The following is a 23,545-nucleotide window of genomic DNA, read 5'->3' on the forward strand; positions in this document are numbered from 1 at the left end:
TAACCTGTTTTGCCGTCACCAATCTTGATAACGAGCGCCGTGTTACAGTGCTCGAAACATGCCTTTCTATTTTCAGTTTTCATGAAGCTTAAAGTTCTTATTGGAGTGTATCCTTCCACTTCAGAATTTTAAAAAGATTCGTTTCACATGAATAAATTATTAAACACAGACTATTACATCAGGAAAAAAAAACTTACAGTATTCAATATAAAAATGCTACCGTCACAAAAAGTATGGAATGTCTGATTCCGTATTAAAATGTACATAAAAACGATAAAAAGTTTTTCCTTGAGCAAAAGTGATAAAAATAAAAATAAAATAATAAATGCTTTACAAATTCAAAATCCATAAAAATGCAAATTTAAAACTTCAAAACAATTTACCAATTTATATTAAATTTATAAATTTTAAATTGGACATATATATATATATATATATATATATATATATATATATATATATATATATATATATATATATAATCACCGGTTATTGCTGGTATTGGCTGATTCATTCTATTTTTGTTTAATTTGTTACTGATAATAAAACTAGCATGCTTTTTATAAATGCGTTTTACAAAATATAACCTCAACTTTTAAGAAATATGTAAAGTTTATTTATTATTCTTAATAAACCTTTTTCTTGCTAATTTGAAATTAATCCTTTAATGTAGGTTATCATTAACGTTTAAATTAATAACTTCGTCTATAATAGGTAGAACAATTTTTTTCTATTTACTTTAAATGACGTTAATTTTTAATTTTAATTGTTCATATCAATCAATTTTATTAAATGCATTACAATCAATAAATTTCAACAAATAGGTGTATTCAAATATTTTTATGTTTTTAGAATATGTTTATGAAACATTCACAAAAGGTAGATCCTCATAATGTAAACGTCATAAGGAAAATCCCATAAAGTAAATCCACATGACAAGTTTCTTCAAATAAATAACTGCAAAATGAAGAAAATGATATGGATGTTGAATATAAATTAATTATCATGCATTTTATATGACAAAAAATGGTTATAAAATATTAAAAAAAAAGTTTTATTTTCAGTGAAAAATATGATGTAAATACTAAAGTCTTTAAACCAGCATAATTTTCTTAAGTAGCATTAAAAATAATATGTGATTAAGGCTACAGTGGACCTTTATATTGCCAAAAATTGATAAAAATTTCCGGGTTTTTTTTTGGACATATTTAGACACTTGTTTCATTGCTTTTTCAACTGAATTTTTTTTTTCTAAATTTCGTCATTTTTTGAGAAGTTATAGGGTAGTTTCGTTTTCACATTATGAAGCCACGCCCCTTTTCTTACACAAAAAGCTGTTTTTCTCAAAATTGAAATTTTGTTATGTTTCACGTATTCAAAATGTTCCAGTCGACTTTGTTTTCATCCTATTGAGATGAAATTTTTTTCTAGTTATTTATATGTATATTAGATTAAGTTTATGCATTTATTTCTGTTTTATAACAAGTAATAAAAGAGTTATCGGGTTTCATGTACCTAACGACCTTTATTTTGAAACAAAAATCTACATAAAATTTTTTTTTTTGGTCATAAATTTAAAATAAATTTAGGAAAATTCCTATATAATGCATAAAGCTTTTAACATTTATCTCTAAAAAAAGAATATTAAAAAAAAATAAATAAAAATTTTAATTTAAGCCGCTCGGAGCATTTTAAAATTGATGAAATTTTTTTAAAAAAATTTTAAATTTCTCAAAAATGGTCCAAATATTTTTTACAAAAATTTTTGCTAGGGCATATCTTGATAGAATACATAAGTTATAAAAAAAGTTTTAGTGTAGCATAAAAACTAAAAAAAATTTTTTTGAACGTCCACTGTAGCCTTAAGCAAAAAAGTCTTCACTATTTCATAATTTTATAAAACATCTACTGCTGTAACTTCTTCAGCTATACCTGAAATGATATGAGACAAAAATGTATAGAAATGCAGTAAAAAGCTTGTTGAAATAGATTTAGTACAAATTGTTTACAAATTGTTTCGTACAAATTGTTTATACGAAGAGATAATTTAAAAAAAGAAGATTATATTTATATAATGTCTATCAAATTTTTTAATATTGAAAAATAAGTAATAAGATTTTACGAAAATGTAAATAAATAATAGTTTTAACCAATTTATTTACTGAAATAAACTAAAAGTATTGACAAGTACCCTTACATTTTCATTGCTTGTTTAAAATTTTTACATAAATGCGAATTTACGAACATGTTAATTTGTTATTTTTTCTGATCATCAAATTTCTTCGAAAAACAGCTTTATTAATAAAAATATATGTAGGACATGTTATGAATGAGGACAAACGTGTCGCGATAAATAAAAAAAAAACATAATGGTCTAACATCGTTTCCCATTGTTAACGGTGCATTTTTATTTGCTGAAAAATCACAGAATATAATCCAGTTTTCCCACATTAATTTCCTTACATTTGGTTGACATCAGCATGAAATTAATAAAATATCAAAAACACCGTTTTCCTGAAAAATATTTTTTTATCCCTGATTTAAAAGTATTTACCTGTAATATTTATTTCTCTTGTTCTACTCTACTATTATGAAGTTTTTGATTTTGATTGTTTTTAAACTTAAGAGTTTAAAACTAAAAGAGTTGTTTCTTTATTGTAATTTAATTCTATATTATTGCCTTATTACGTTAAAAATTTGTGGGGGCGGAGTTATCGACAATGCCAACCTTCATCTATCAAAAGATACCTCGTGATTGAATCAAGTTAGCATGTCTTATATACCAGTGAATTGATGTTTTAATTTTCGTAGTGGTAGTTACGCCACAATACGCCCCCACCAGAATTTTTAACAGGGATAGAATTCGATGAACGGATACCACCAGTTGCAGTACTTGTGAAAGACTGGGAGAGCTGGTTTTTTAAGGTCACCGGGTTTTTGAGTGCTGAATGTGATAGGTGTATTAACTTCACAGTCGTAGTCGCTCCTGTGTTGCCATTAGCAGTCGAGTGTATGCAGGCAGTCGTTGTGTTTAATCGAGACGAGACTGAGTAGCAACAGCGTGAGGAGGATTGGATAATGTTGCAGTCACAAGTATCAAGTCAACTGTTCAATGTGGATCATCTAACGAAGTAGGCGTTAACAGATTGAAGTGGGAGTTACTGCGTGTTCAAATCATGTCCGGTGGCCACCAATGTGGGGGGGGCGGAGTTATCGACCATGTCAAGCTTTTTGCGCTTTTAAGAGGGAGCCTGTAATAAAATTTGTCCTGGCACCCGTGAAACATTTTTTCAGCATTGAATGTAGTTATCTTCTTTCTCCTCCGCACTGCAACTTTCTGAGTCCAGGCCGAGACTCACATCAAGAGGGTAGGGGCGGAGTGCAGAGGTTATCAAAACATAACAGAACAAAACTGTTATTGGACTAAATCCCTATTGCTTATTAAAATATGAATCTTAAGTAAACATATAATAAGCTGAACTAAAGCAATTTTTGTAACTATAATGACCAATAAAAAAGGCTAGTTCAAAAACATAAGAATATTGATATAGTAAAAAAAAACTTAATCTACACAGACGATATGAACTAATCAACAGCAACACCTTTATATGGTAGGTACTTTTTTTTTACTAGTAAATTGTAATTCAGATTTTGTGCACTAGAAAACAGAACTGATATCGACAGAATTGAGGAACTGGTCTTACACCTTCCCTTATTTATAAATTTTTGGAAACCCAAATATATTCATTACGAATTAAGAAACTTATCTTTTAATTACTAAATATTTTTAAGGTAACCTATTATGTTCTTAAATACAATAATAGCACATAAGAAAAAAGAGGTACAGAAACGAACTATTATAAATGTTATAATATAGAACAAATATTTTTTTCAAGCATACTTACGACACATGTTTTTTCCAATGACAATATTAAGGTAACCATTATTTCCGAATTGAGTTCCCCATGAGTTGCGTACAATGTAATAAGGTATTTCACCTAAATGTACAAAAGCATGCAGTTTTTAATTTGTCGGAATAAGGGAAACTAAAACAAGCATATAATTTCATTATGATTAGAAACATATACTATATATATTAAATATAAGAACATAAATTCAAACAAATTCTTATTTTTTTTCTAAAAAAATACAGAAATTTCATTTTTTTTCATTAAGCATCACAATTGTGATTCATTTTCAGTGGAATCATTTGTAAAAAAATAAATAAAAATGAACATTATTTGCGTGCAATCAATGCATGTATTAAATAAAATAAAATATACTCTTTATAAGTTGATACTAGCGTAAAAGATAAGTTGATACTTGCGTTGATGCTAGCGTAAAGAAAAATAAAGTAACCTTTGTATTAATGTTTGATTTAATGAAATACGCTCCCAAATTTAAAAGCACACTTTTTAGCAACATTTTTATACCGCAAAAACATTTTTATTTGTCAAAAACTTCTATACTATTATATAAAACTATTATGTGTCAAAAATATTTTCGTCAAATTTCGATTGACTTAACCAGACATTTTTCGCAATGTAAAGAAGTGCGGAACTTATTTTTATAAGTTAGGTATAAGCATTTGCTCATCAACATTTTGAACATATGAAATATTTGATTAATAATATTAAAATTTCTGGGTGGCGCAGTTGGTTTGTTGTCGGCCTTCTGAGCCCAAGTCTGCGGGTTCGATCCCCGGCCCAGACACCGGATTTTCGGGATGCAGAAAATCCTCAGCGGCCATGTCGTATGATTATACGGCATGTAAAAGATCCCTAGAGTGCCTTACTGGCTCTTGGTATTTCCGGCAAAATTAAATTCCTAGTGCACTTTAGCATCCAAATAGAGTCTCGGTGCTGCCATCTAGTGTGGCAGAAACTAGACGTCCAAATTAACATGACCAACGGTATCTCACCCATTGTGGTGGTCCTGAAAGAGTGGATACCACCTCTGGAGAACGCACTAGGTCTGCTCATCGGCAAGACCGATAATGCAGCTCATTGGAAATAAAAAAAATATTAAAATTTGAATTTTCATATTAATTTTTAGTAACATTTAAGTGCTAATGTGCCAAAACTTCGCCACACAAAAACTTTGCGTTGGCAAAACATCGTGTGGTCCAAAATTTCGCAAGTTGATTTTGAAATAATAATTAATTTAAATCAATAACTAATTTAAGCATTAATTTTGTAAAAACAAAATATGCATAAAATTGTTTTATATGTATATGAACTTGAAATTTGAGCACCTCAACTTGCCGGTCAGTGTTTGAAAATATCGGCCTTTTTTTCCTTGAATACAAGAAATACTCCTCACTAACAGGGAGAGGATCCTGGAAAAACAATACCATCTATATATATATATTTCTCTTACACGGCGGCAAAAAAAGCCTCATTACAACAATCCGAATGGCAACGCTAGAAAATCGACCAATGATTGCCGCTAAAAGTGTCACATGCCAAATCTAGCTGAGGTGGCTCAACATATAGCGCTTTTAAAAACGGAAGCTGAAATAACCAGAGAGAGATAAAAATTCGTTTATGATCCAACGCGTAATTTTATGAAATTGTTAATTATTTCGTATTTCATTGATTTTATATCTTGTTGCTAGATTATTCCTCTTTTGAAGCATTGCGAAATGTAACATACCTGAAATATCATATCCTACTATTTGAACAGCATGATTTCTTTCATTATCACAGTTGTACTGAATTATTCCACCCAAGTAGTCTTGCCATCCTGTAGCATCTACGGCAACTATAAGAGGTCCATGATGAGCAATGTGTAACAGCATTAAGTGTTCTTCACCTACGAAGCTGCGAGTACGAATAAGTGACTTTAAGTACCATGTATCTGTCATACATAAATAGAGGATGAAATATTTGACATTTATATGGCACTGCATTAATAAATTCATGAATGTTTCAAAGACATTTATTCGAGGTACTTACAAATTAAAATAAATTTATTTCGAACCTATAAACAAAACATGCTCATTCATTCATTATGAGTAGTGTGTTAATTCATACGTTATTAATTTGTTATTTAATTTATTAATAAATATTTCATAAGTTTCAGTAATTTCGCTCATCAGCTGCAATAGTGGCTCAACTCAAAAAACACGCGTTTTGAACTAAGAACAGGTGTAAATATGAAAATACACATTCTTTTCAGCAGCAATACTAGCACAACTCATAATTCAACTTAAAGGTAATCTTCATTTAAGCAAACTAAAGCATTTCTTATGCATTTTGTTTAGCCATAAAAGCTTTAAACCCACTTATCTCAAAACTTGATTTTTTGGGTTGTGCAGCTATTGCAGCTCATGAGTGATTTATTAATTACGTACTGACACTTAATGTTCAGACATTTTCCAATTTTTTAATTGAAATTTAGTTAACGTTCTTAAATAAGATTTTTGAATTTTTTAAAAACCAATTGCACGGTCCTTTCCTCCTTTCCTTCTTTTCTATTTCTTAAAAGGTCCTTAAGCACTATTTTGATAAATTTTATGGAATGAATTTCTTTTACCGTTTATGTTATTTTGCTGAGAACAGATAACAAAAAATATAATTTAACAAAATTAATTAAATACGTAATGTTTTTTTTTTTATGAATTTCCTATGTTGGTATGTTTTTGTGGATTATTGACCTTTGGATTATTGATGTTTTGCTTGTATTTTACCGTTAAGCTAAAATGAGTTGGTCATTTTATCTCTCAACTAAGAGATACACAACTAAGAGATCATGGAGGTTAAGGCTCCACAATTTCGTGACCAATGGTATGAGGAAGGGTTATGAGGTCAGCTTATTTCCAAGACCAGTTACTATTAGTTGCTATTCCTATAAATCTGAAACTGGTTGGGTTTCGCAACTCCTATGGGATTGTACCTGCGTCTTACAAAATGACAACTCAATGCTTAGCCACTCAGTTATCGTGTGGTGGAAAGTACATATAAGACATTAAATGTTTTCAAAGGTGACCATACACACTTAGAGCAAATGTATAAGGAATATGTATTTTATTCATAGGTTACAGAAATGATCTACGATTTAAAGAAATCAATGAAAAATTTTCGGAATAGAACTACTCAGTTTATGCATTCTTCTCAGAAAATTAATTCTAGCCAAGTTTCTAAATCAGTATAAAATTTCGTCAACAGGGCAATGTAATAGAACAACAATTACAAAACAATATTTTTGAAGCAAGTACCTAATGCAAAAGAGTATAAAAATAAAAGAGCAGCAATCCAAAGATAAATTTAACCAACGTCTATTACATATGGAATGTTCTCGCATGCAACAGAAATCATTGTTTTAAAGTTTTTGCATTCAGAAGCGCCATCTGTTTTTCAACTTTGTAACTTATTTTTAAAATTTGTTACCATAAAAATCACTTGTTTCTTAAGTAGAATGCAACAAACTTTATATTTCTACCTCCACCCGTTTTCCTTTAATTGATTTTTAACCGTTATCAAAAATAAAATATAATTATAAATTCATTAAACTCACTTTTATTGCGCTTTACTCACTTTTATTTAACCAACATCTATTACATATGGAATGTTCTCGCATGCAACAGAAATCATTGTTTTAAAGTTTTTGCATTCAGAAGCGCCATCTGTTTTTCAACTTTGTAACTTATTTTTAAAATTTGTTACCATAAAAATCACTTGTTTCTTAAGTAGAATGCAACAAACTTTATATTTCTACCTCCACCCGTTTTCCTTTAATTGATTTTTAACCGTTATCAAAAATAAAATATAATTATAAATTCATTAAACTCACTTTTATTGCGCTTTACTCACTTTTATTTAACCAACGTCTATTACATATGGAATGTTCTCGCATGCAACAGAAATCATTGTTTTAAAGTTTCTGCATTCAGAAGCACCATCTGTTTTTCAACTTTGTAACTTATTTTTAAAATTTGTTACCATAAAAATCACTTGTTTCTTAAGTAGAATGCAACAAACTTTATATTTCTACCTCCACCCGTTTTCCTTTAATTGATTTTTAACCGTTATCAAAAATAAAATATAATTATAAATTCATTAAACTCACTTTTATTGCGCTTTACTCACTTTTATTTAACCAACGTCTATTACATATGGAATGTTCTCGCATGCAACAGAAATCATTGTTTTAAAGTTTCTGCATTCAGAAGCACCATCTGTTTTTTAACTTTGTAACTTATTTTTAAAATTTGTTACCATAAAAATCACTTGTTTCTTAAGTAGAATGCAACAAACTTTATATCTCTACCTCCACCCGTTTTCCTTTAATTGATTTTTAACCGTTATCAAAAATAAAATATAATTATAAATTCATTAAACTCACTTTTATTGCGTTTAATTTAAAATCATATTTCGCATTTTTTACAATAAAATCTTCGTCTACGAAACAAAATTTTATTTTGTACATACCTATCACATGTAAAATTTCTGGCAATTTTCACATATTTTTCTGACCTGTAAAAAGATTATTTACGCTTAAAAATTTCACATAAAGTCATGTTCAAGAATTATTTATTTCTATAATTATTCCTATTATACTATTTTACTTACTTTATATTCTTTTTACAGTTTTGATCTTTTCCAACAAAAGGATAATCTTTTTCCAGAACAATTTCGGTTCCACTCTAAAAATTTTTTTAAAATTAACAGAAAACCAGCAAATGAAATTAAGATGCAGATTAAATGGAAAATTAACAAAAAGGTTTTATGGATTTTCATACGAATTCCTTGTGGCGTGTTTTTATAATATGCTAGTTAATGTTGACAAGAGACCCAAGAAGCTAAATTGCCTTTTTTTGTAAATCCAATTTCTTATTTTAATTCGGTTGATTTTTGATTGTTTACATGTTTGACTTCGTTAAAATTTTCAGATTTTCAATGTCGAATAAAACTATTAGATGCGTGTTTTTTTTCTTCATTTTTGCAACAGAAAGAAATCTTGCGGGTCAAAAGTTAAAGAAAAACTTATATATTTAAGAAAACATACCAATTCTAGTAAAGCAATACTTATTGCCAAAAGAGTGAAAAAAGACTTTGGCAATTTCTTTGCTTTCTACAATACTGTAAAAAAAGAATGCTGAAATTTCACGAAACTTTCTTCGCTTTTGACGAAACTGTTTCTCTGTGTATGCACCGAGCAAAAATTTCGTCAAAGTGACGAAATAACTATTCGAGGAAACAAATCTTGTCAAAATTAAATAAATATTTCGTCATTTTTTTTCAAAATAAATAAATAAATTGTTATGCTCAATGTATCTAATTTTTCAAATAATCACTTTATCATGGGCACAATGGGATAGGTGAATAAATGTCGCCTAAGCAACACAAGGGCAGACAGAACAGAGCGATAAATTAAACACATGCCCAACGGGATTCGAAACCGTGATTTGAAACCAACACCTTGACAATCATACAGCCCGAACGCCACTTTATGTTTGATAGTTTAGTCTACATTCTAGTTTCGTCATTCTATTTAACAACATCCCACATTGTACTACGATTAGGTTTCGAGTTGAACATTTTCGTCATATATTTGAGAGTTCGTGTTCCGTCACAAATCACGCGATTTCGCTAGGAAATGATTCTCAAAATTCATGAAATATAGCTCAATGATTACTAAATTGTCAAAGGTCAGAATTTTATTTCTGAGAGGGTACTTATACAATATTTAGTAGGGAAAAATACTTACAATACAGCTTATGATAACCTAATCAAAATGCACTTTACTCTCAGTACTTCAGAAAAGTTTGTAAATAAAAGCAGTGATAAAAAGTAAAAAAAATACATAAATTAGAATTACTTTATACAGCCATTCTACAACAAGGCAAGTGTCACCACCAGCACAGCCATTGTTTGGAGACGCTGCACAATCCAGTACTTGCTGGACGCTAAAGCTGTCTAATGCGCCATTCTTCAATGCATTCATGCTTTCAATTGTCTCCACTGTACTAAAAGCCCTTCAGGGTGCAAGAATAGTATAAAAATGTTATTACCAGCTACTGAAACTATTTTTTAATGAATAATAATTATTGAATAACTAATTTATGAGCTAATTCAAACTAAATTACTAAATTGAAATACAATTATAAAATAATTAACCCTAAAAACTAAAGACAAAGGATGTAGATGTCTTTTGATATTACGTACAACATATTTCTTTAAGTATGATCTTGCACAGGAGCTACACTAATGAGATATTGGTGACATTTTTGGATTCATCCCCTAATGATGATCTAAGAAAATGTTGGCGCACACTAAGCTACTATCGCAAATTAGATAAGAGAGCTGATAGAGGATGGTAATAACCACAAAAGTAAATACCTATCTATCTATCTATTGAAAGTAAATTTAAAAAAATTAAGAAAAATAATGAGTTCTTAAAAAAAAATCAATTTCAAATATATGTTAATAAAGTACGATAATTTTTTTAGTTGAAAAATTTTAATCTAAAGGCCCCAAAAATTTGAATGGCCTAGGGCCCCGCGTACCGGCCCTGACATATATATATATATATATATATATATATATATATATATATATATATATATATATATATATATATATATATATATATATATATATATATATATATATATATATATAATATTAGTTAAAAAATTCTCTAAAAATTAGAATTTGGAAATATGACTTTCATTTTAAATTTTATTTCTCAGAAAATGACGCTCTCATTCTGTCAAACTTTGTATTTTGTCATTCAAAATTATAACATATGAGATGAGCAAAAATTTGACGGCCTTTAAAATTTAAAAATTCTTCGAGTATTTATAAATTCAATAAAGAAAAATTAATGAATGTTCTTAAAAATTTTTTTGCATGAATTTATCAATTGATGAATGACTTTCAGAAATAAGAGTAAAGCATTTTATTTATTTATTTATTTATTTAATTTTTTGATTTTCTCAACTAGTTCTAAGCGATAAGTAAAATATTTAAAAAATGAAAATAATATTAAGAAGGTTAAAGCTTTCGACTACCTTTCCGCTAGCTAAACTTTTGGGATCAAATTTGTTTGATTGCAGCTATTCTTTTTTTTTTTTTTTAAATTTCCAATGAGATGCACAATCGGTCTTGCCGTTGAGCAGACCTAGTGCGTTCTTCAGAGGTGGTACCCACTCTTTCAGGACCACCGCAATGGGTGAGATACCGTTGGTCATGTTAATTTGGACGTCTAGTTTCTGCCACACTAGATGGCAGCACCGAGACTCTATTTGGATTCTAAAGTGCACTAGGAATTTAATTTTGCCGGAAATGCCAAGAGCCAATAAGGCGCTCCAGGGATCTTTTACATGCTGCATAATCATACGACATGGCCGCTGAGGACTTTCTGCATCCCGAAAATCAAATTAGGGTATCTGTCAGGGTATGACAAAAACAGCAAACAAATTCACCAGCAAAAACCGACATTCGGAACTTACCAATTGATCTCGCACTGGTTTACTGATTTGTGGTTACCATGTTACTTTGACAGCAGCAGGATTTTCAACTCAGTTTACTTATTTCAAATTAATTTCATTTTTTGGAAATACTTACATAAGTTCAGAAAAAAATATTAAGTAATCTTCGAAATATATTCCATATAGTAATTATTATCTTTACAAAGTACGTTTTATTATTGCAATAAAAATTGGAGAACTATCTGAAAAGATGAGGTGAGAATCTGGATATTTTATTCGGGAAGTCGGAAGTCTGAGTTAAGCTTACACAATATACTAGTGTAATTTGCAGATACGGAGTGTCTCACTTAAATAAAGCGACCTCGATTTTGTGCTATAATTTGAAGCAAAGAAAACCAATGTGATCCAAACACACATAATAATAAAGTCGATACACGAACACGTATTTTTAAGGAGCAAAGGAACAAATTTTTCTTGATCTTCTTAAACAAAAAAAAATCAAATAATTGAAAAAGATCGAAAAAAAGTTTGCCCGTAATAAAGTCACTTTCATATAAGACTTGAAATATACGATGTTTCTTAACACGTATCAATACCTGGAGCATCAATATTATGTCAAAATTCAAAGGTGGTAACCTTTAATTCAACCCCAAACTGATACTACCCCTTTTTGGAGTATTAAACTCTACTTTGGAAAACCCCCTCTTATTTTCTTGGAAAATGAAGTTAAGTTAAAGAACATGCCGTTCATAAAAAGCAGCCTGTTATCCCGAAACCACCAATGTGAAATTTTTTCGACGTAAATTTAAGCATTATCCTGATGAAAAATCTTGCTTGGGCAACTGATTCAGATTACATACAGTAACAAAAGGGTTTTTCAGCATTTTTTTGGAGTCTCACGGAGGCATGGGGGAGATGCCAGGTTAAGTTGATCATCATAGCTGTAGTCTTCACACACAATGAATGAGCCTCCACCTTGCTGCGTAACACAGAAGAAATCATCCTTTTTTTTCTCATGCTATATCATTGGCACACGAATCCTCCAAATTCCTTTTTTTTTTCTTCCTTCTCTTCCATGACTGAGGATAGATTTCACCTTAAGTTAGGGGAGGTAGCATGTAAACGGGGCTAGAGTGGACACCTTGAATGAATTACTGGTCAAATTTCTTCTATGAAATATCGTAGATTGGAAACATTGATGCACACTTTCCTTGCGCAGCTGCATAATCACTCTGTGAACACTTCAGTTGAAATTTGCAAAAGGAATTTTCAAATTTTCTCTTAATTGGTTTATTAGCGCATTTTATTTTCTAAATTTTAACGAAAAGGGAAAATATGCTATAAATTATACCATTTTTCCTCCATTTTTATATTAAATTTTACTCTGTATAACACGTGAACAAACATGTGTCTTCGTGGGTCTAGTGTAGACACATGGTGGTAAGCCTAGTGTGGACCTGCTCACATTTGTGCCATTCAATTTCTAATGGCCAAAATATGAATTGGCTGCAAATGCAACACTTTCATGCTGTTTATTTTATAAATTTTAAAGATTTTGTAGAATGATATACCTTTAAAAATAGTAGTTTTAATCTCCAGTAAGAAACTTAGCATGGAACCTTTGAACTAATCCGCTTTTTAAAGGCTTTACTAAAATTTAAATGAGATGCCTTATCAAGCTTGTCAGTAGCATATGAATCAACATGGGCGAATTAAAGAAGAAAACTAATTTTTTAATATAGATTTATTTTTTTACCATATATTAAACTAAAAAAGAACATAACTAAACGGTCCAGTATTCTATTTTAAGAGCTGTTTAGTTAAGGTACTATCATAGTCATGCACGTTGCATCGTAGGGGTCTTTAAGTCAACCAGGGAGCCGGGATAGCCAGGTCGGTAGGGAGCTGGGCCCATTTCTGAGAGTTCGTGGGTTCGAACCCCGTGGGCCGAAGACTCCCCGTGTAGGAAAGTGACTGATGCACGTTAAATCTGTCGAGTCGCAAAAGTCCTCCATGTTCCCATAACAAATCAATACATCTGGGGGTACTGGATTGGAGACCGATCGTTCTCTGATTCAGGTCAAAATTACGATCTGTGGATCAAGTGGATGAATGAATGGGTCCACCCTATAAACGGGTGTGACGTATGGTTTGGTGGAAGTCGAATTCTTGGCCATAGATGGCGCCACTGAAAAACAAGGAACGCGCACTTTGCCTTAAATTTGCTCAGTCTCACCATGCAGGATGGCCCGTGTGGCAAATGGCATTAGAAACAACAACAACACAACAACAACAAAGTCAACCTGCGGTGATCACGTCATGCAAGCCGTGTGTTGTCTATTCGGATCATTTCATAATCAAGTTAAAACAATGGTTATTAATTCATTTTAAAATTGGTTCTGAGATTTCAAATAAATCAAATTGAATAATAGTTTGTAACTGTTGTTGTTGTTGTTGTTAATTTACGTCGCACTAGAGCTGCACAATGGGCTATTGGCGACGGTCTGGGAAACATCCCTGAGGATGATCCGAAGACATGCCATCACAATTTTGATCCGCTGCGGAGGGGATGGCACCCCCGCTTCGGTAGCCCGACGACCTGCGCGCGAAGTCGAGCACTTTACGGTAGCACAGTTTAACGAGGACCAATACCGCACACCCTCGGTCCCTACGCAGACTGATCCAAGTGGTCACCCACCCGCACACTGACTGCAGCCAGTGATGCTTGACTTCGGTGATCTGCTGGGAACCGTGTCTTATCGATCAGTCCACTGCGGGACAGTTTGTAACTGTATGGTTTTGTATCCAAAATGTGTTTCTTATTATCGTGAAATACTCTATTACAAATTAGTATCTTGATTAAAATATGTCAATGTTAATTCTTCAATAAAGTTTAGATTGAAATTAATTTAATTTTAGCTTTAGATATACTTGTCTGAGTTGTAATAAACTGCTACTTAAGTTATCAAATTTTTCCACACTAGCTCCATGGCTTTTCCACACTAGCTATGCTAGCCCCGTGTAGTGGAGCTAGTGTGGCCAAAAACAACTTTTTCTTTAAAGAAAAAAAATAATTTTGGAAAAAATTTACAAGTTTGTAATTCTTGGTATAAGTCAGCATTCAGGTGAGCGTCCAAATTATTGTTAAAAAATATTTCATGATTTAATTGCATTAGATATGGTTTTTTAGAAAATTAGTGAAAAATTTATACAATACTCTCTCCTACTACTTAGTTCTTTAATGTCGCAAATTCTTTGTATGATCTATAAAATAAAACAGAGTAGATGAGGATAACAAAAGAAAAACCTTTTCTAATAGACAGCTAGGTGAAGATTTATTAATGGTGTGGGGAAAATGCGGCTATAGTCGTAAATATAATATGACTTTTTCCCCTGGTCTATCGATTACTAAAAACTGATAGAAATCCATTTATTTCTATTTGTAGAGAGAATTAATGATCTAAGACAGATTTTCCAGTAGACAATGCCTCAATTTACAATGAACAATCTTCACAGTGGTGGTTTTATCTTTAATTGTAGTTTTTTATTTTTATCTTTAATTCATGAGGAGGGGGGCTATCTCAGAAGGGTTCGATGTACCGAAAAGGAGCAGTTTAATTCTCCAACATTGCATATTTCAAGTAGTATATAAATGTGGTTGGTACTTTAGCTATACTCAGAAGTGGTCTTATTTCGACGGTGCACTTTTTTCCTGCCTTTTTTTACCCTATTCATCTTCATTATACCTACATCTGAGGATATTTCACATCAGCACCGTGGTCGGTACAAGCCGGATGCGGAATTCATATCGACCAGCCATCGCCGAAATCGAACCCGGTTCACCTCATTGGAAGGCTGAGCAATCGCGGCTCACACCGTATGCTAGTAATGATTTAAATTAAAATACTAACCTACTAATATGCTTAAAATACTATTCTAAGCATGATAAAATTATTCTTATTTTACAAAACATTTTACAAAACCAACAGCTCATGAATCGCATATTTTTTCTGAAAACTCATATAAGAGCACTTCATTTGCATAATAATTTAACGCATTAAGTTTAAAGTGTACAAACTTACCAACAAGCTCCACACTGCCCTTGGTTGTTTACAGTAGTTATAACATTCTTTTCTCTCCTAATAAAACGAAAAGAGCATTTACAAATGCGTTGTCTTAAAACAAGCAAAAATTAATAAATATTGGTGCAAAATTAAAAAAAAAAATTCCAAGTCATGATGAAAGCAAATATGATTAGAAATCAAGAAAAGATAACTTAAATAGTTCAAACTAATATTTAAGAAATAATAAATAGTATAATTACCAGTCAACCCGTTTTGGTAAATTTTTTATGTTTAAACTTGACTTCAGAAGCTTGGCTTTGGATGGATAAATTTTCCGCGCATCTGTTGTAGACTTTTGAAGATGAACTAAAATTTGTAAGAAGAAATGTTAGACTGAAATAAGTTTTTAAGGTTTAAATATTTTGCGAGTTACAAACCAAAGCATTCAGAATCATAGTTATGCAATTAAAATTATAATGTTAATCAAATAAACAAGTAGCAGAAATTTAAATGTAAAAACTATTTACTTTAAGAAACAGGATACGCTTTTACTAAATACAAAAGTGCTTGGTGTTACGGTATTTTTATGAACATGTTTATATTTTTAGTGACTGTATTTTTGTCAAAGACACGTATGCAACTGAAACGTGCTTCTTCGATTCGATTTCTTTGAACTCGTTCGATTGCTATTTGATGGTGAGCGGTTTCTTACTTCAACTGTAACATTGGGTCACTATCGAAGACAGCCTTGTGCAATATTTGATCAAACTATTAGTTTCTGCACTATTTTTTCTAAAAAATGTCCGTTTCTTGATTCAACTGAAACATTTCAAATGTTCTTCGTCACGTGACAACTCCAATGCTTGACATTAAAGGCTAAGTTCGGTAGAACTATTTCTGACCAATTACGAAGCAAGTACTCTCCATTTAATGGCGGTGGCTGAGAGAAAGCAGGGAGATAAGAAGATAAAAACTTTTTTTTTCAAAATATTTATATTGGTTTATAGAAACAGGTTTCAATAGGGTAACAAAATATACATGTTGTTACAGATGGTTTACAAACTACTAATTCGCTGATGTCAGCATACGCTCGCTCAGCTTGAACTTACCTGAGATAATGGATTAAAAATGAATGGTTATGGAAGAACACGCAATAAATTTCCGACGAAACTCGTTTTTTGGTGAAATAGAGCTAGAAGATAACCAACGTTGTTGATGTGGTATTTTAAATTACTGATATAACAGAATCATCAGCAGTTTAATTTGCCAGAATGCGAGATTCCACATGTCCCTTCCACCTAAACTCATTAAAAAAATTTTAGCATTGCTATTTTTGCTTTTATTGGAAAATAGAATTTCTTTTAGCACCTGATATCGAAGTTTCAGAATCTAAACACAAAGGGTTCTGGAATTATAAGAGTCACTTGCGGACATACACTTTTCCTTTTATTATTATCGATGTTTTTAGTACAATAATTTGGTACCAGGGTATCAGACCGGGTAGCTGCTTGACAGCTGACAAAGACCGTCAGTCTCAAACCGCCATCACGCGTCTCCGCTGTGGACACCTGAAATCACTGAGGCACTCTGGAGGAGAAAAGGGTTTTGTCCTCTGTACCAAGTGCTCTTCGGCCCAGGCACTCCCTGAACATCTACTGGACTGTCTCGATCTTTTAAAACAAGACCTTATAGAAAGACCCTTTCTTGTTTTAGACTTTTTAAAGGTGAACAAACTCATGGACTTTGTCTAGCTAGGCTAGAATGGGGATTTGAAAGAAGAAGTACAATAATAATTTTTGTTTACAATTATAATGATTTTTATTTTGAGCTTATTTGGTTGTTCCTTAATCTAAATTTTAAAAAAAAGTTATACTGAGCTGAAGCTTAAAACTCATAAACAAGTTCATTTATTATCAGAGAAGGGATTGTTGAGTGCACAGCTCACGAAAAAAAACAACAACTAGTGCAACGGTATCAGATGTGCATAAATTTCCAAGTATAATACTTATATTTTAAATATTTTTCCAAAAATGTTCATACCATAATTTTTGAATTCTTCTGGTGTTAGATCTGAAAACTCGTTGACTCCATACAGAGCACATTGAGAAGAGTTTCGGTGCTTGTTCAGCCAATCTATACGCTTCAGAGTTTGCTGTGAAAAGCATATATCAACATATTTAGTTTTCCTCAAAGCTAAGGAGTTATCATTATTTAAACGCAAAAGAGAAATAGCGTATGAAAATAAATATCATTTTGGAAGAAGCGCAATTTTATGCTTAAAATCTGCACTCTATCAAAGTAAAATATTAACCCCTTAACGATCGGTTAATTTCCAAGAAAACGGTCATAAAAGTGCCTATTTTTTATCCCTGTATCCCTGATTAGTGCTGACATCTAGTTTAAAATAAACTAACTATCTACAATTACCTTAAAAAATATCCTGGTTCTGCCCTCTGGTGTGTAAAGTGAGAAATAATATGATTTCTGGCCAAAAGAAATGAATTAGTTTAATTCTTATTGGCGTGTTACCACTGAACACTCCAGCCTGGAAATATCACGGGAGCGAGAAATGGAGAGCGAAACCTCAACCCGTAATTTTCACGGGAGCGAGAAGGAAGGGGTTAAAATGATTTATTAATTAATACAATGTTAAGAGCGTACCTGGTCCGGTCTCAAAAACTAGTGCGAAAGAGTCCGAAAACGTTAATATTTGTAGAGGAACACCTTTAGTTCTCTTTCTAAAAGAGGTTGCAATACTAAATAAGGTCAATGAGAAATGTTGAGAACAAAGACTGAGCCTATCGCTTGCGTTCTCCTAATCTAGTGCAAAAGCTTCATAATCGGATACATACCTCGATTTGCAAACCAGGTCGAAAGCGTTAAAAATGGGCATGGTCCATTCATAGACTACAAAGAAGAATGAGAGATTCTCAAAAACGCCAGTTTTTTTTATTGGAAGCAGAAAATTTTTTTGTAGTCCGGACATGCATCTTTACCCTTATGTGCCCGGCAGGGCAGGTAAGGGTAAAGATGCAGGTAAGAGTTATTTCATGAAAAATACCATAAAATACTGATTTAAAACCCCATATAGATGTAACAAAAATGCCAAGATGTCAGTTTGAACGAATAAACGCTAACACTGGATTCAACAAAAGAAAATCTTAAAAATTAATATAATACTTCCTTGTTAATAATAACATTTAGCGTTTACTGTATCAATGCTTAATCTTACAAAACAACCAATGAGCAATCCGGAATAGCTCCATCACTGCTTATTCGGGATTAATACTTCTTTGTTAATGATACTTCTGATTTATACTTTAAAATGTTGATGTAAATATAAAAGTAAGCGACGTTCATTTACGACAGATTTATAATAGGTACGTTTATATGTTTTCCTTAATAAGGATTCAAAAAGTAATTTGACCCATTAAAAACTAAAGTTACATCTGTACTTTGTAGACTAACAAGCTCAACAGAGCATGTAAAAATTTTAGAGATTTTTCAAACTCTGGATATCGATTGCTAACTTTATGCACGTGGAAAAGAATTCTTGTAAAATTACCGCAATGTATGGTAAAGGCGTAATTCTGGTGTTAAAATCCAAATTATACGGTATTTAAACCATTCATTTGGTAATTTTTCCTTTCGTATACAAACTGTTTACCAGATATCCTAGTAAACAGATCAAGATTATAGTTCTTATTATCATTCATTTAGTAAAAAATACATAACTGAAAAATAATTTAACCGAATAAGTGGTTTTGATTCTATGCTTTCAGTATCATTATCAAATTATCCAAATTTTATCACGTTTATCCAAATTTATCGCATATTATGAAACTTAATTTCATTGTAATTTAACTAAAGAGCTTTGGTAAAAATTACCGAGCTTTTGATGATCCTATAGAACGAGAAACACTGTAAATTTTACCATATTCTGGTAGTTTTGTTCTCGCCAAGTTATTCGCATCAATTGAAAGAAGAAAATATAAATAATCAAGTAGTTGTTAATCTCTCTCTTATAATAATATGTCTACTAAATCTATGTCACTCTACATATCTGTCAACATGAAATATAACTCCTCAATGAAATATGAATTTTTTTTAAAAATGTAAACTGCATTGAAGGCCAACAACTAATATTTAAAAAATATAACGTTTAAAATTGCTGAATCTTTATGTAGATAATAAAAATTGTCAATAATCTATGATTCATATTGATCTTATTCGATGCAGCGTTAAGAAAAATTCAATTTGAAAAATGCCCTCAGAAATGATCCTTCACTTGCTTAGATAACAATGACCAACAATGTAACGTCAAACATTGTATTTTTCGAACTTAAAACTCTTTTTATTTCCTAAGTATTAGTCATACCGTCTCAATATGAGGCTCATTTAATTCACCCCAACTCCTCATTTTTCTTCACAGCAATAATTAAGGCTCTCCCCTACACCTCTTCCCATCAACGCGTGATGTTATGTAATATTTTACCATTTACTAGAATAAAACTACTTAGCAGTTTTTTCCAAAGCAAAACTTTTTTCTTTCTATTTTGAATGTCAGTCTTAAACTCTATTTTTACTTCACTATAAAATACTTAGTTTTAACAACAAATTGTTCTTAAAATGCAATAAAGCTTCATTACGCAATCTAAAATATTATTTTTAAGTTCAAAGTAGTTTTAAGTTGTCATGGAATATCTTAACTTTTCTTGTAGCAATGAATTAATCTTGAGAAAAAAAAAGAAACGTTACAAGAATGAGTTGGTCTTTTTCTAGTAGCAAAAACAGAAGTCACATGTTATAATCACAGAAAGGATACTAATTTTAAACTCTTTGTTTTGAGTTTAAGTGTGAAAAATATATATTCTATTGCATTATAGACTGATTGAAGCATAAAATAGTAAATATAACAGCTTAATTTTCCTTAAAAATTCCTCTCAAGAGTAGTTTTTATTTAAATAATAATTTTTGTTTTCATTTGCAACTAATATCGATTACTTATTCATTTTACCTCTGATTTTCAATTTATTTCGAAATCTCTTCTTCATAATGTATATTTCGACATAAAAATTTGAAATCTAGGGTGAAATATAAGATCTCAGTAGTATTTGAGAATTTATTTATAGCATGGTGCCGGTCTTATTTTACGTAAGTACCTAAGGAGATTTAAGAGTTTCGTGATTTTCTATAATGTTTGCGAGTAAGAAGGGAGGAGGGGTATGACTTTAACTTACGCAAAAGAGTATTTTCAAAATGTGAAAGAAAAAGAAAATGTAGAAAAAATTTCACTTGGACGATTTTCAATAGTGAAATAAAAATTGAATTTAGGTAAAAAAAGGTTGGAAAAAATTCTTTAAGTAGATTTAAAATCCTAGGAATTATAAACACAGACGAAAAAAAAAACTCCTAATAAATATTATATTTGAAATTTTATTAAATAAATTGAAATTAACATTTAGTTTGATGCAAAAAGATACATTGATTATTTGAATTCAACCCTAAAACTAGATTACTACGATGAAAGTAAGGATGAAAAAAAGAGGGGCTGTGACTTTCTTTCGTACATACGGAACCGACTTTGATCCATTATTTTTGTTGACAAAAAAGTTTAAGATTTAAAACTGCTAAGAAACATGCTTACCTATTATTTGATAGTTTCACATTAAAAAAAGAGGAATTATACTGAATAGACTGGATGAATCGTTTAATCAGTTGTTACTTATGTTACTCTTATATATATATATATATATATATATATATATATATATATATATATATATATATATATATATATATATATATATATATATATATATATATATATATATATATATATATATATATATATATATATATATATATATATATATAAACGCATAGATAAAAAAAGCTAAAAGACATTCTTAGAATGCTAAAATTCTGTTCTTCTAATAAAAAAATCGTTAATTTTAAGGAAATGTCCCATTTCAACTAGGACAGTCACCGTATTAGTATTATAGTCATCGTAGTTAGAGTTCATCTTTTATTTCATTAAGCTATGAAAGTAAACAAATATATCATAAACGCTAACCACATAAAAAATATATTTGCTGTTATAGTTCAATTTAAAAGTGATTTAGCAATAAATTTAAACTTTCATACTTTAAAGACTTTTAAATGTGCATTGAAATGTATTCGGCAAATATAAATTTTTTTTCTTTAAAAAAATGTGTTAATCCAAAGCAACTTTTGAAATTTTTTTTTGATGTTTAAGTATATTTTCTAAAATGAACTGTCTGAAGTAGTTTAGACATTCCCCACAATATGTAAAACAAATAAATAAAATAAAACAACAGGAAAGAAAATGGATAAAGAAAAGAGAAAACGTTTGAGTATAAACATTAAAATGTAAATTAAATTATTTTTATTAAATGAGCTTAATAAGCAAAATAAGATATTTTGTAAACAAACAGTTTTTTCATAAGAAGCAAAAAAATTATCGGATCAACAAAAATATAGCTTACTTCAAAAATTGTTTCTCGTTTCTTAAACTCATAAGTACCAAATTCATAGCTTTTATTGTAGCGATAAATGTAATCAGAAAATCTTGTGAATATGTCGGTGTTGATTGTTTCATTTTTTGAAAAAACATATAACAATAAACTAGAACTAAAAATTAAGTGAATCGCAGTAATGACAGACATACTCTTAATCATTCGATCCTGGATATCAATTTTTGAAGTGTTTGCAAATTTGAATCATGTGCTTCTTCTCAAGTTTCTCGTGCTTGAAAGACAAGTAGCGCCATCTTCATTTCATCTCTTGACTGACAAAAATAAAAGCAAGAAAAGGGAAGGAAAGAATCGTTAAAAAAAGGTTTTATACACGGGAATCACGGGATGTGAGTTTTAATAGATGCTAGGTAGGATTCATCTTTGATGTAGGTGGCGTAGACGCTACGGAAAATATCAGCTGTTAAATTAAGAGATTCATGTTTTTGAAATTATGTATCATTTCATATTATTTTTGATGATCTCAATTTTAATAAGCGATCTCAATAGTTTTCTTTTCAATATATTAACGACTATCGGCGCATTTATAAACGTTATTCCTTTTATTGCTTAAATATAAAAAATTCAGTACTTTCCATTTCGAAAAAAAAAAACGATGAAGAGGACATGCCGTGTTTTTTGTTCTTTAATCATAATTTTTTCCAAAAAAAAAAAAAAAAAAAAATGGTTTTACTTAAGATTTGAGTAGATTATTAAAAAAGCAAAATAGCAGTACATAAATATTATTTAAATCAAACGTTCTTCAAGCTGTTTTTCCAGTCGTCTCATGATGAAATAACGCCTTTTTGCCAATTACATGACATTTTTATAGGTGTTGTGATATTGTAACAATTCATGACTTTTAACATAAGTTTACATAACTTTATTCAGTGCTCCCTGTTCAAACTCTGTTAAACTTCAATAGATATCGATATAAAGAAAAAACTACAGTTTTGTGAAAATGTAAAGTGTTTGTAACCTACGTTTGTAATATTTGGGAAAGTTCATTCCTATGGGCTCATATGAGAAAGATTAAAAATTGAAATTAAAAAAAAATAGAAAGAAAAAAAAAGAAACTGGGGATTATTAATTCTAGAGATTTTCTTCCACGTGGAAAAGTCTTGCCAATCGATCGTTTTCTTTTTCTTCAAATAATTAAGCTTTTTGTTCATTCTAAAGTCAGTACAATATTTTACGGAATTAATTGAAAATTATTACTTTGTTTATTAAAATTATTACTTTTGTTCCTTAAACTTTTTCTTTTATTTATCTCAAAAGAAAGAGCTTGGAAAAAAATCTTAAATGCAAGTCAATAAAAGAATAAACTTGTCTCTAAACTTAAGCGGCAAATTTAATGAAGAGTTTGCTGTTACAAACTAAAAAAAAAATGTTTTGTTTAAATTTAGAACGGTTTCATTTAAATATTTACCCAATATTTTATTTTTAAAAAATAAAAATGTAAAGTTACTCACTATATAAATATCGAATAAATAAATAGGACTAAATAG

The 23,545-nt window shown here is 30.4% G+C and overlaps 1 protein-coding gene across 2 annotated transcripts; it reads right to left on the reverse strand.

Moving 5' to 3' along the window:
• Positions 1-418: 418 nt before the first annotated feature.
• Positions 419-22,313, reverse strand: LOC107455672 (cathepsin O). 2 transcript variants are annotated; one of them, XM_087167605.1, is made up of 11 exons: positions 22,011-22,272; positions 17,542-17,653; positions 15,762-15,867; positions 15,520-15,576; positions 9,823-9,979; positions 8,574-8,647; positions 8,433-8,477; positions 5,656-5,822; positions 3,906-3,998; positions 1,869-1,932; positions 827-1,145 (listed from the first exon to the last, which is right to left on the reverse strand). In XM_087167605.1, the coding sequence occupies exons 1-10, from the start codon at positions 22,200-22,202 to the stop codon at positions 1,895-1,897; spliced, it is 1,041 nt and encodes a 346-aa protein (XP_087023731.1). In that variant the 5' UTR covers positions 22,203-22,272; the 3' UTR covers positions 827-1,145; positions 1,869-1,894. The 2 variants fall into 2 exon arrangements, with proteins under 2 accessions (XP_015928798.2, XP_087023731.1); XM_016073312.5 differs by having other exon boundaries at positions 419-1,932; positions 22,011-22,313.
• Between the last annotated feature and the right edge of the window lie 1,232 nt (positions 22,314-23,545).

Source organism: Parasteatoda tepidariorum, chromosome 7 (assembly GCF_982258835.1).
Source record: "Parasteatoda tepidariorum strain Cologne lab strain chromosome 7, Ptep-v5.0, whole genome shotgun sequence".
In the NCBI taxonomy this organism is placed as follows: domain Eukaryota; kingdom Metazoa; phylum Arthropoda; class Arachnida; order Araneae; family Theridiidae; genus Parasteatoda; species Parasteatoda tepidariorum.

Coding starts and splice junctions, on each gene's coding strand:
- LOC107455672 (XM_016073312.5), bottom strand. CDS start 22,202: ATGATTAAGAGTATGTCTGTCATTACTGCGATTCACTTAATTTTTAGT. Junction 15,577..15,761: donor TTACCAAAACGGGTTGACTG/GTAATTATACTA, acceptor TCGTTTTATTAG/GAGAGAAAAGAATGTTATAA. Junction 9,980..15,519: donor GGGCAGTGTGGAGCTTGTTG/GTAAGTTTGTAC, acceptor TGCACCCTGAAG/GGCTTTTAGTACAGTGGAGA.